This window comes from Myodes glareolus, chromosome 18 (assembly GCF_982192425.1).
Source record: "Myodes glareolus chromosome 18, mMyoGla1.1, whole genome shotgun sequence".
NCBI lineage: Eukaryota > Metazoa > Chordata > Mammalia > Rodentia > Cricetidae > Myodes > Myodes glareolus.
In genome coordinates, this window is record NC_142043.1 from 11,370,596 (window position 1) to 11,384,022 (window position 13,427).

A 13,427-nucleotide genomic window follows, 5' to 3' on the forward strand; every position below is an offset into this window, starting at 1 on the left:
AATGTGGGGTCTGAGGAGCCGTGGAGCCAAAGACTGGGTGATAGCGTGCTCTTTGAATGTTCCCATTTACATGCGTGCGCTCATTAAATCAGTCTGCCACCATAGAAACAATGATGCCATTAGTCCTGTAGTAATATTAGTATTATAGTTTACGTGAAAAACTGAGAATTCAGCTCATGAAAATGAAATTATTATATATTTTAATATATATAATTAAATATAATTATATACTATTATAGTTTACATGAAAAAAGCTCAGAATTCTGCAGATAGCAGAGCGAGGATCCAAACCTGGGGCCTTTGGCTCTACTGCTTTCTCTTTAAAAAATTTTTTAAGCCAAGTGTGGTGGCACAAGTCTAATCCTAGGACTTGGGAGGCTGAGGCAGGGGGATGAGCTTGAGGCCAGCCTGGGTTGCATAATAAGACCTTGTCTAAAAAGTTTTTTTCTCTCTTCTTTTTCTTCTGTTCCTTCTTTCTCTTTATTTTTCAAGTGTCTTCTGGTTTCATTATTACACAAGTACACTCTCGTTTTTAAAACGGTTCCTGTGAAGGAAGATTGAGTGAAAGCCCTGCTGGGGTGTGGTGGCACAGACCTGTAATCACAGAAGTTAGAAGTCAAACAAATTTGAGTTAGCCTGGAAAGAAAGAGAAAGACTTAGAGTGGGTTAGTAAGGGGTGGGGGGAGGAGTGGAAGGAGGTAGCTCTGTACGTTTGAAGGGGTACCGGCCTGGACCACAGTTTGTAACAGAACAATGTCCCTTTCTTTCTCCATTGTCAGATGTACCCTAGGCCACCTATGTCACTGCATTGTAGGGACTAGAGAGATGCTTTTCCGAGGACCTGAGTTTGCTTCCCAGTACCCACTCGTGCAGTTCACAAACGTCTGTGACTGCTGCTCCAGGGGCTGTGATGCTTTCCTCTGGGCTCCACAGCACTTGCCCCGAGTGTGTTTGTCCACAGAGTCACACACGTACAATCAGACATTTAAAATAAATATTAAAACATAGGTAATTTTAGTTTGTAAAGATTTTTATAATATTTTAAAGGTATAAATTAGATTTTTAAAAAACATGATGCATAGAAACATTAAAATTGTGTACTAGCCTGGCGGTGGTGGCGCATGCCCTTAATTCCAACACTTAGGAAGCAGAGGCAGGAGGAGTGCTGTGAGTTCGCGTCCAGCCAGTCTGCCGAGTGAGTCCAAGGACAGCCAGGGCTGTTTAAAAACCAAAAAGAAAGAAAAAGAAAGAAAAAAGAAAAAAATTGTGTGTATTATTTGGGAAATTGCATGTCATGTATTTGTATTTGTGTGTTAGTGTCTGTGGTCACACTCCTCTGTGGCGTTTCTGTGTCCCCAGCCAGTGTCTTTAGAGGACTTTCTGGTGTCAGTCATTGCTTTCACTGTTGCACAGAACTATGATGTGGCTGCCACCACCTTCAAGTGCACTGCTCTGCTGTCCGCATTTCCCACACCTTGGCCAGCACAGTATTGCTTTCTAATGGATCGGATGGCATGTTTTGTGTGTGTGTGTGTGCGCGCGCGCGTGCGTGCGTGCGTGCGTGCGTGCTGTGGCATGTATGTGGAGATCAGAGGACAACTTGAGCAAGCTGGTTCTCTCCTTCCGCCATGTGACTGCTGCTCTATCTCAGGCCATCAGACTTGGCAGCAGGTGTCGTTACCCCCTGGGCCATCTGGGAGGCCCAAGTCAGCAAGATTTTGACTCATCAGTGGCTGTCTCTGTTAACTTCTGATGACATTAGGCGTATTTGTGTGAATTTGTTTCTACCTCCATAAATATCCTGTTTATGTAATATTGTACCTTTCCCCCATTTTTTTTATTGAGCTGTTCCTTTTTTTCTTAAAGATTTAAAGGCATTCTTAAGTTATTTATCTGTGTTAAATATTTTGTTTGTTTTTAAACCATGTTAGCTTTATTTTTGTGACCACAGGAGAATCACTACTCAGTATAAGAAGGTAAAAAAGTATAAGAAGGCTTATAGTCTTAGCCTCGAGGCAAAGGCAGGCAAATCCTGCAAGTTCATGGCTAGTGAGTTTCAGGCTAGCCAAGAATACATGGAAAGACACTGTCTAAAAAAAGGAGGAGGAAGAAGAAGGAAGGAGGGAAGGACGAATAGACAGAATTAGATAAAAATTATCCAAAAAGGCTTTTTTTTACAGGGATACCCAGCTAACACTTTGGTGAACATTCCAACTTCTGTTTTACCTTGTTCAAAGGTATCATCCATGTTAGATTAAGTAATTAATGACCAGTCCTGGTTTGTAGCTGGGTGTGGTGACGCATGTCTCTAATCCTCGCCCTGGGAAGCAGAGGCAGAAGAACAGAGAGTTTGAGGCTGGCCCTGTATCAAATAGAGTGACGTCTGACTACAGAAACAGCTGCGCACTTTATGGTTCATGGTGTGGTTATCATAAGGGTCTGATGAGGTAGGTCAGGTCTTGTGCTCCTTCCAAGAGGGTCTCTGCTTGGGTTGTTTCTCTGAGTAGTTCCCAGCTGTCTCACCTGTTTTGGCCACTGTGTGACAAGGGTTAGCCTTCACAACTTTGTGGCAAGGGTTAGCCTTCACCACTGTGTGACAAGGGTTAGCCTTCCCCACGGTGTGACAAGGGTTAGCCTTCACAACTTTGTGGCAAGGGTTAGCCTTCACCACTGTGTGACAAGGGTTAGCCTTTCCCACGGTGTGACAAGGGTTAGCCTTCACTTTGTGACAAGGGTTAGCCTTCACCACAGTGTGACAAGGGTTAGCCTTCCCCACTGTGTGACAAGGGTTAGCCTTCACCACTTTGTGACAAGGGTTAACCTTCACCACTGTGTGACAAGGGTTAGCCTTCACCACTGTGTGACAAGAGTTAGCCTTCACCACTTTGTGACAAGAGTTAGCCTTTCCCACGGTGTGACAAGGGTTAGCCTTCACCACAGTGTGACAAGGGTTAGCCTTCACCACGGTGTGACAAGGGTTAGCCTTCCCCACTGTGTGACAAGGGTTAGCTTTCACCACTTTGTGACAAGGGTTAGCCTTCCCCACTGTGTGACAAGGGTTAGCCTTCACCACAGTGTGACAAGGGCTAGCCTTCACTCTTAGGACTTGCAGCTCTCTGGCTCACAACCAACATTTTGGTTTTGTTCTTTGTTTTTTCCATGAAAGGGAGAGTTATATTTTGAGACAGAGTCTCATACTGCAGTGCCTGGACTGACCTTGAACTTGTATGCCCCTACCTCCACATCTCAGAGTTGGGATTACAGCTAGCTAGGATTGCAGACATAAGCCTCCATGTCTTGCTCTATCAGTGTTTCTCTTGGACATTTTCTCTGGCTCGTATCGTTTCCCTCTTAATCTCGTTTGTAGTGTCTTTCAGTGTGCTAAAGTTTTTAGTTTGCTATAGTTTTCAACTTTTTTTATTATTAATTTATAAAAATTTCCACTTCCGCCCCTCCTCCCAATACCCTCCCACTCTCCCTCCTCCCTCTCCTCCTCCCTCTCCAGTCCTAAGAGCAGTCAGGGTTTCCTGCCCTGTGGGAAGTTCAAGTTCCTCCTCCCTCCCTCCAGGTCTAGGAAGGTGAGCATCCAAACAGAACAGGATCCCAGAAAGCCAGTACATGCAGAGAAAGAAGACCCAGTGCCATTGTCAATGACTTCTCAGTCAGCCCCCATGTCAGCCACATTCAGAGAACCCGGTTTGATTACATGCTCATTCAGTCCCAGTCCTGTTTTGTCCTATTAAGAGAGTCCATTCTGGCCAGGCGTTGGTGGCACACACCTTTAATCCCAGCACTCAGGAGGCAGAGGCAGGTGAATCTCTGTGAGTTTGAGGCCAGCCTGGTCTACAAAACTAGTTCCAGGACAGCTAGGACTGTTATGCAGAGAAACCCTGTCTCAAAAATTAAAAAGAAAGAAAGAAAGAAAGTCCATTCTTGGCTAAAGATATTCAATTTAGCTCAAAGCATTCACATCATGAGGCTCACAACCTTCTGTAAACTCCAGCTCCAGGGGATCCAATGCCCTCTTCTGGCCTCTGCACACATGTGCATGTACGCAGCACACACACACACACACACACACACACACACACACACACACACACACAATTAAAAATAAAAATGTAAAAGAAAGGTCCATTCTATTCCAGGATGCTTTTTTGGCACATGGTGGTCAAATGTTGGCATCTCACTCAATCTCTCTTCATCTTAGTTTCTGAGAACGAGTCGCTCACTGAAGCCAGACCTCACTCATTTGGCCTGACTGGTTGCCCAGCCTCAAGCTCAGGGGTCCCCTGTCTCTGCCTCCTCAATGCCCAGCTCTTTTTACGTTGGTTCCAGAGCTCTAGATTCAAGTCTTGATGTTCGTCAAGCAAGTGCTTCACGAACTGAGTCATCCAGCCTCTGAACAATATTTTATTATTTTTCTAATATCTATTTCTTTTTTTGTTTTTTATGTTCATTTCAAATTTAACTGCAAATTTATTTTTGCAAATGGCATGAAGCAAGCCTAACCTCTCTTTCAAGAGGTAGCAGGGTACTGTCTTTCTTGGTGCTAGAAACTGAACCCAAGGCTTAACACTCACCAAGTACACGCTCTGTCCCTGAACTACAACCCCAGCAACATCAGGGTGGGTTTGTTCTTTGTTTGAAGGATTTTTGATTTTATTCTTTTGCATTTTTAACTTTTGGAGATAAAGTGTGCTTATCACACTGTGCTTAAGGCTGCCCTTGGATTCTTTTTTTTTAAATTTATTATATATATATATATATATATATATATATATATATATATATATATATATATATATATATAGTGTTCTGGGCACCAGATCTCATTATAGATGGGTGTGAGCCATCATATGGTTGCTGGGAATTGAACTCAGGACCTCCAGAACAACAGTCAGTTCTCCTAACCTCTGAGCCACCTCTCCAGGCCCCTGCCCTTGGATTCTTGACAGTTCTTCTGTCTCCGTCTCCCAGATGCTGGGATTGCAGCATGAGCCACCATGCCCAGCTCCACCATCCACTTTTCAGTAGTCCATTCTTGCTCACTGACTGAGACTTCTTTAGTTTCCTCGTCTCTTTGGCCCCTGTGTTCACTCCAGAGTCTTTTGGTTTTATTTGACTAACTAGGAATAAAGCTACTATGATTTTTTTCCAAACAAACATTGACCATTCCTATGTACTGTTCCCCCTCTTCCTGAATCTACCTGCCATTTTTTTCTTTTTTTTAACTTTTAAGACATTTGATTAGAAGTATATTCAATCTATAGATTCATTTGAATTGAGAAACTGGGGAGCAGTTAGACTGCAGAGGGGAGGGCTCAGGAGTGAGACTAAAGTCAGGAGACAGGTTGTGGGTAGAAGAGCAGACTGAATCTTGATGGATGGAGTTGGCAGGGGGTCAGAGAGCATCATGTCAGGAAAGTTAGGCAGGGTTTCTTGGGAAGGGGAATCTCAGTGTCTTCTCTCTTCCCAGAGAGAAGCTAGTGAAGACACTAGTGGAGCTGCTGACCAGCCAGGTGGGAGAGAAGATGGTGGTGGTGCTGGCCCTACGCCTCCTTTACCTGCTCATGACCAAGCACGAATGGCGTCCACTCTTTGCCAGGGAGGGTGGCATCTACGCTGTGCTGGTTTGCATGCAAGAATATAAGACATCGGTTTTGGTACAGCAGGCAGGACTGGCGGTGAGTACACTGGGCAGAACTGGAGAGAGCAATGAGTAAGACAGGTAGGTGGGGAGGATGGCCATTGACTTTGGAAATCCACTGTACTGACTTAGACTAAGTGGGAAAACACAGATAGCTTTAAGAATGGGCTCTGCGTGGATTTGGAGCTTGAGTGCATGACTGGAGAAAGGCACAATGGAGTTTTTAAGAATAATACTTAAGCTGGCCAGTGGTGGTGCACGTATTTAATCCTAGCAGTTGGGAGGCAGAGATAGGTGGATCTCTGTGAGTTGGAGGCCAGCCTGGTTTACAGAGTGAGTTCCAGGGCAGTCAGGGCTACACAGAGAAACCCTGTCTTGAGAAATAAAACAAGAACAAAAAGGAATGATATTCAATAGTGCTGGAGTCACCAGCTCTATTATGTACAGTGTTCTGCCTGCATGTATCCCTGCAGACCAGAAGAGGGCACCAGATCTCATTAAGATGGTTGTGAATTGAACTCAGGACCTCTGGAAGAGCAGTCAGTGCTCTAAACCTCTAAGCCATCTCTCTAGCCCAAGGCTACATCTTTTATAGTCTATAATTGGACATAGGCTTAAATGGGAGAAAGGAGGCATGTGAGCCGGGTGTGGCTTGTGATCAGGGTTGACAAGTTAATAGGCACCACTAGTCATATCTTAATGGTGGTCTACAAATTCTTCTTGCTAGAGATAAGAATGACTCCCTTTTTAGCAAGCAGGAACTTTCTTCAAGCCCCTGAGAGAATGGGGGCTTTTCTCTAATGCCTGACCTTGGGAAAAGGACTTTTTCGGGGACCAGAATATTGCAGTTTTTTACATGGCTTGGTTTATCCAAATAGCTAAAGCTTAAAAGTGAACAAACTAGAAACTAGACAAATGTTACTGTGAGCCTGAGTAGACCTTAGAATTTATAAATCTTGATTATCAAGTATACCTGATTTATCAGGCATATGTTACTATCTAAATTTTCTAGTGGCTTGGTGTTAACTTGTGTGGGAACAGGCAGAGTTATCACGCTATACGTGAAAGAATAAAAACATGCCGTGCCACGGAGTTAGTTCAGGTATTGGGAGGGGTGGAGGAATGGGGGAGTGAAAGAAGAAAAGGCCTCAGAGTCCATGAGAGGCAGGCGACAAGAGAGGGACTGGAAGAGACGAGAAAGGCAAGAGAAACAAGAGTGACAGTCGGGCACTTTTAAGGTGGTTGGAAAACTGACAGTGGGAAGGCACCCAGTGGCAGGCGATGACATAGCTCCTCCCTTGCCCTTGAGGCAGGCTGGCCACTGCTGCCTCAGAGCTGGGAACTAACAGTATGGTTCCACAGTAGCAGAAATTATTTCCAAAGAATTCATTTTGTTTAAAGAGGCTGCCATTTTATGCGTTTTCATCCTTCAAAGCCCACACAAAATTTCCCAAAAGAAAAGGCACAAGGGAACTTCCATAACACATAGCAAGGATCATTAAAAGTGAAAGTAAAAGGTGCTGGAGACTAGTGATCTGAAGAGTCAGAATGTTGGAACTTGGTCAAGCAGTAGTGACCGCCATGTGGTCCACGCTGTCCTTGTGAGTGGCTTAGTAGTAAAGGAGCCTGTTTCCAAGCCTGGCAGCCCAGTTCAATCCCTGGAGCCCCGTGGTGAAGGGAGCCGACTGACACATGAGAGGGCTGCTAACTGGGCGTGTTCCAGGAACAGGGGCTTGAGAATACAAGAGTTTAGCTTTTAGGTGTGTTGACTCCTCCACACTTGATTACTGGTAGGTGTAGTCTGCAAGACTAGCATCCTAGATAAGATGACAGAGGGTTTTTTTTGGGGGGGGGGTGGTTTTTTGTTTTTTCTTTTTAAGCTGAGTGGACCCCGTGTATAGAAATAATCCCTCCCTGGATTTGTGTGAAGCAAAGGTAACATGCCATTGCTCTGCCACCTGGGCCAGACAGCAGGGAAGGAAGGCCATGTCAGAGACCTTGAGAAGATTGGCTGCCTAACCACTCACTACCAAAGTGCTTCCACTATGTGGTGTGGGCATCGTGGCTGCATATAGCCTCATCCAGAGCCCTTCTGACAGTGGCCTCTCACAGTACAGTGGGCACAACATGGACAAGATCACAGGTCCTCTCCGAGCTGGCTAATCTGGGAAGGCCAGGACACAGTTCCACTACAGGGTTATTTGGGTCTTCTCCTTCCAAAAGTAGCCAGACATTATCTAGACCACCGATATGCAAAAATATTTTCTGATTCCCCTCAAATTGCATGACCAAAAGTATAGCATTTACTCCTAATTTTTTAAAAAAGATTTATTTATTTATTATGTATACAGTGTTCTGTCTGTCATATGCTTGCAGACCAGAAGAGGGTACCAGATCTCACCACAGATGCCTGTGAGCCTCCATGTGGTTGCTGGGAATTGAACTCAGGACCTCTGGAAGAGTAGTCAGTGCTCTTAACCTCTGAGCCATCTCTCCAGACCCCCTAAATTCAAATTCTTGCCCATGACAGAATTACAGCATTTTGGTTGTAGCTTGAAGTCTGTAGACTCCAGCTGTGTGGGCTACCCTGGGGCAATCAGAAGCGGAGAGCTTTGCTTGGAGGGCCTGTGCCTCTCCTGAGTTGTCCCGAGTGCTGCTTCTAGACCAGTTCATTTCCTGGGCATTTGTTTCAGAGAGACAGCCTTCCCTCTAAGGCATGATGTTTGCTTTTAATTTAGTTGCCTCTGTAATAACAGCAAATAAGATTTCCCATCACAAGTGCTTTTCCTATAATTCCCACTACTGTGCTTGTGAGACAGCTGAACAGCTTGGGGGCATAGATTTGTGTGGATGCTGGTGTTACAGGAGTAGATGAGGTTGCCTAAGAGGGAGGAGAGAAAGGAGAAAAAGGACTGTATTTGAGGACCAGGCAAAGAAATTCAGAAAGTGGGATGCCGGGAGGCTGTGAAAGGAGGAGCTCAGGAAAGAGGGGTGGGTGTCATTGAGATGGGTGTGACTTTAAGGACTTCCTCAGAAGTTAGCGGGGGCTGTTAAAGGGCAGCAGGTTGTAGTGAAGAATCAGAAAGGGCAGCTTGGTAGCCTTGGTGTTGGGAGCCTAGGGGAGAGAGCATCAGCCTGTGGATTTACTACCCACTCTTCCATTCTTCAGTTGCTCTGTTTGCAACTTCCTCTTTGCTCCCCTCCCCTCCCCTCTCCTCTTGTGCTATCCCATCCTCTTCCCCACTCCCTTCCTACTCACATCTCCCCATTCCCTCAGGCCCCATCTTCCCTGTTTGCCAGTAGTCCAGCTCCAGAGCGCGATGTCTAGGATGATGACAGCAGCTTCCTAGCTTCTTTAGGGGAGGGTCTGGGTATTGACCCCAGGGCCATGCACATGCTAAACAAGTACTCTACCACTGTGCTATATCCTTTGTGGATGCTTCTGTTCACCCCTAACTCTGCTGCATTCCTCTTTCAGGCACTCAAGATGCTAGCCATTACCAGTTCTTCAGAGATCCCCACTTTTGTGACCAGCCGAGATTCCATCCAACCTTTGTTTGATACCCAGATGACCAGAGAGATCTTTGCCAGCATTGACTCAGCTACACGTCCAGGGTCTGAGAGCTTGCTCCTTAGTGTCCCTGCAGCTGTGGTCCTGATGCTGAACACTGAGGGGTCAGATACTACCCTCCAAACTCTAGATCCTTGCTCTGTCCCTAAGCCCCACTTCTCCTATGTCCCAGGCTCGTGTGCTCAGCAGAAATTGTACTTATGTTGTCCACTTTGAGTAAACACTGGTGGCCTTCTCAGAATGTCACTGGAGGAGAGACAATGTGGTTGATGTAGGGGTTTTCCAGGGAAGGCAGAAAAACTAACTTTTATTCATGGGATTGGGAGTAGTGGCTCAAGGTCCATTAGTCAGGAGTTCTTCCTCAGAGGGACCACTAGAGCACCTTACAACCTAGCTTGTCTTCCTGCCTCTTGCATTCACTGTTGACTTCTTGGGTCGCCCTCTTCCTCCTAGGTGCTCCTCTGCAGTGAGAAATGGTCTGCTTCTCCTCAACCTGCTGTTGTGCAACCATCACACTTTGGGAGACCAGATCATAACCCAAGAGTTAAGAGACACCTTGTTTAGGCACTCGGGGATAGCACCAGGGACAGAGCCAATGCCCACCACACGCACCATCCTCATGATGCTTCTCAACCGCTACTCTGAGCCTCGGGGAAGTCCTGAACGAGCAGGTACCCTTGTGGAGGGAATGTTCTGTTGACAGGTGACATGTGCCACACTGTGACCAGTCCTTTACTGAAGGATACAGGACTCTTCCAGAAATGACTGAAACCTTAAATGTTCAAGCTAGACATTTTTTCAGGGTCAGGAGTGTAATATGTATGAGGTTATGTGGCCCAAGCTGACCTCAAACTCAAGGGCTTCTTGCCTCGGTCTCCCAAGTGTTAGTAGTATCAGTGTGCAACACCATACCAAGTTAGACCCCAAGCAGAACTTCTTGACCCAAAGGAGGACTGCTAATGTCATAACAAATCCTCTGTGTTTTAAAAAATAGGTGAAACCCAAGACATATGGACACTGAAATAAGCAACATGTGTCCTTGAGTGTGTGTAACAAAAGCCTCCAAACTTTGGAGGTATCATTATAAGAGTATTGCTTATTATAGCTAGCATTTAATAGTAAAAGGAACTGACTGAGATTTGAAATGTGTTGTATTTAACTCAGCAATGTTCCTTATACTGTCTTTTTTTTTCAAGTATAGTTAGGTCAACATTAGAGATCAGAAAAGAAAAGTTCTTATACTTTGATAAGCTATGATATAAACATCCTCAATGTGGGAAGAAAGTTTAGGGGGTGGTTCCTAGGGTGTCCATTTCTTGGTTTGACTGACTTCTAAGGTGCCTCTCATGCACATTTTCCCTATGGTGTGTCTGGCCTACAGCACTGGAGAGCCCAAGCACCCAGGGTCAGGATGGATCCCCTGAGTTACTCATCCGATCTCTGGTGGGAGGCCCTTCTGCAGAACTCTTCCTGGACTTGGAGCGTGTGCTGTGCTGTGAAGGCAGCCCTCAGGGTACCATGAGGCCTCTCCTCAAGCGCCTCCAGCAGGAAACCCAGCCTTTCCTCCTGTTGCTGCGGACTCTTGATGCCCCGGGGCCCAACAGAACTCTGCTGCTCACGGTCCTCAGGTAAGGGCCTGTCCAGGCACCTGTGCACAGGGACTAAAGAACTTCTGGAGCTTTATCTGTTTCCGTCCCCTTACCAGGGTCATGACACGACTGCTGGATTATTCTGAGACAATGGTCCTTCCCTGGCATGAGATCTTGGAGCCCTGCCTCAACTGCCTGAGTGGTCCAAGCAGTGACTCTGAGGTACCAGAGCCCTGGCAATGGTTGGAGGGGGAAAGCAAGCGTTGGGCACCATGTGTCTAGTGAGGCTGTAACTGTTGAGCAGAGCGTGTAGGTCTGAGGGTCTGAGTGCACTGGGAACTAGAGAAGAAGAAGAGGAAGGCTGATGTCATCCTAAAGTCTTTGAACTTCCTGGAGTGATGTCAGACAAAGGCTAGCTCTTGGGATCGTCTGCGCTGGTAGAAAGAAGCCTGTGAAACCACTCAAACCCCAAACTGCCTGCTGGCTCTGGAGTCCTAGCACCTCAGTGTGCTGTTCCACTCTCCTTGACCCTTCCTGGCCTTGCAGACTTCCTCAGTCTCTGCCATTGTGCTTCCTTGCCCTGACACGTTCTGTTCTTTCTTTCTCTGGGTCAGATGACTCAGGAGCTGATCTGCTTCTTGCATCGCCTGGCTCTGATGCATAAAGATTATGCAGTAGTGCTTTGCTGCCTGGGAGCCAAAGAGGCCCTCTCCAAAGTGATGGACAAGCACTCTGCACAGCTCCTGCTGGCCTCTGAGCTTCGCGACCTGGTGACAGAGTGTGAGAAATATGCCCAGCTCCATAGTAACCTCACCTCAAGTATTCTGGCTGGCTGCATTCAGGTGAGGAGGGGTTGTGGGTGTAGAGCTGAGAAAGTAAACCAGAAGCAAGGGCTGGGCTCTGGCGTCATGGGTCTCTTTGGAATCCTTATGAGGCAGAAGTGGCAGCAAATCTGGGCACATGCTCCCTGACTTTTTCCAACGTGGTCCTTTCCGAATTTGTCAAGAAAGGGGTTGAAGGCTCTGTTGCCTCCTGGCCCCCTTCTCTCCATGCATGTTTCTGATTTCTCCTCTGTATTCCTTCCCTGCTCCATGTTCTGACTGCAGATGGTGTTGGGCCAGATTGAAGACCATAGACGAACCTACCAACCCATCAACATCCCCTTCTTTGATGTGTTCCTCAGGCATCTCTGCCAGGGTAGGTGCCCTCCTCCACTTTTCCCCGGGTTCCCACCCAGCATCTCCTCTCCCTTCCCATTCTCCAGGCCTTTTCCTTATCTCTGACCATGCTGTGGTCTCCCCACCCCTTCCCACTTTCCCCAGGCTCCAGTGTGGAAGTGAAGGAAGACAAGTGCTGGGAGAAGGTGGAGGTGTCTTCCAACCCACACCGGGCCAGCAAGCTGACAGACCGCAACCCTAAGACCTACTGGGAGTCCAACGGCAACAGCGGCTCCCACTCCATCACCTTGCACATGCACCGTGGTGTTCTTATTAGGTGTGAACCCGTTTGTATGTGTGTGTTAAGTGCACCAGTGTGTCTCCCCAGAAGCATTGCCCCACAGCTCCATTAGGAGCTCAGTTCTTGGGAACATTCTCAAACTCACTTTGTGCAGTGAAAGCATGATTGGCACATTGGGCTGTCTTTGCTGTGCTGTGTAGACATTTCACTGTCTGAACCCAGATACTGGTATTCTGACAGATACAGATGTCACCATCTTGTGCTCAGAGATCAACAATTCACTTACCTGTTCTTCCCATGAGTGTTTGTTCAATGTCAAGAGTGCCAAGTGCTGTACAGGCTCTGGAGGTACAAGGACAATCAGATACAAGGAAATTGTAGTCTAGTTGGGGAGCCAGGCTAGCGAGCCAATCAAGAGAATCAGGCTTGATGGTGCATGCCTGTAATCTCATCACTCAGGAGGCTGAGGCAGGAGGATCAAGAGTTCAAGCCTGGGCTACATATTGAACCCCTGTCTCAGGGCGGGGACTAAAAGAAGCAGAGAAATTGCACAAAGAACAGTGACATGGCTGTTTCGCTCCTTGGGAAGCTGAGGTAGGAGGAGCTCTTGAACCCAGGCAAAGCCATTCAGGTCAACGTGAAGAGGAAGAGCCTGTGGGGGGGGGAGACAGAGAGAGAGAGAGAGAGGGGAGAGAGACAGAGAGAGAGAGGGAGAGAGAGAGAGAGGGAGGGAGAGAGAGAGAGAGAGCCAGGAGAAAGGATTGTGGGACCAATGAGGATCAGAGAAGGTTCTCTCAACAATGTGCTGACTGAGCTGAAGTTTGAACTTGAAATTAGGTAGATAATGAGAACTCAGTGATGCTCCAGGCAGAAGCAGCATGCCTCTCATCCAGGGAGAAACAGGATGCTGTGTTGTGTGCATTTTTTAGAAATGCTGTTAGGTGGAATGAGGGGTGCCTCCCAGTGTCAGGGTGAAGCCAGGCAGATGCAGACTGTCGAGTTTGTGAATTAGGAACTTTGAACTTTGTTCTGAAACTTGGGAGAGTTGTAGTTGATTTTTTTTCCCTCTTTGCTCTTTGGGGACTCGCTACCCAGCTCCCAAATAAATACAGGGAGACTTATTCTTTGTTTTGAATGCCCATCCTTAGCTTATCTTATT

At 46.7% G+C, this 13,427-nt stretch overlaps 1 protein-coding gene across 8 annotated transcripts in view; it reads left to right on the forward strand.

Moving 5' to 3' along the window:
• The window catches only part of Cul9 (cullin 9), a 39,181-nt gene that overhangs the window by 7,534 nt on the left and 18,220 nt on the right, over positions 1-13,427 (forward strand). For all 8 annotated transcript variants that reach the window (XM_087897949.1, XM_087897950.1, XM_087897951.1 and 5 more), the window contains exons 9-16: positions 5,480-5,687; positions 9,129-9,325; positions 9,675-9,892; positions 10,603-10,849; positions 10,927-11,032; positions 11,425-11,652; positions 11,917-12,007; positions 12,133-12,304. In XM_087897949.1, coding sequence (XP_087754075.1) covers positions 5,480-5,687; positions 9,129-9,325; positions 9,675-9,892; positions 10,603-10,849; positions 10,927-11,032; positions 11,425-11,652; positions 11,917-12,007; positions 12,133-12,304 — 1,467 coding nt within the window. The remainder of the gene's footprint in view (positions 1-5,479; positions 5,688-9,128; positions 9,326-9,674; positions 9,893-10,602; positions 10,850-10,926; positions 11,033-11,424; positions 11,653-11,916; positions 12,008-12,132; positions 12,305-13,427) is intronic.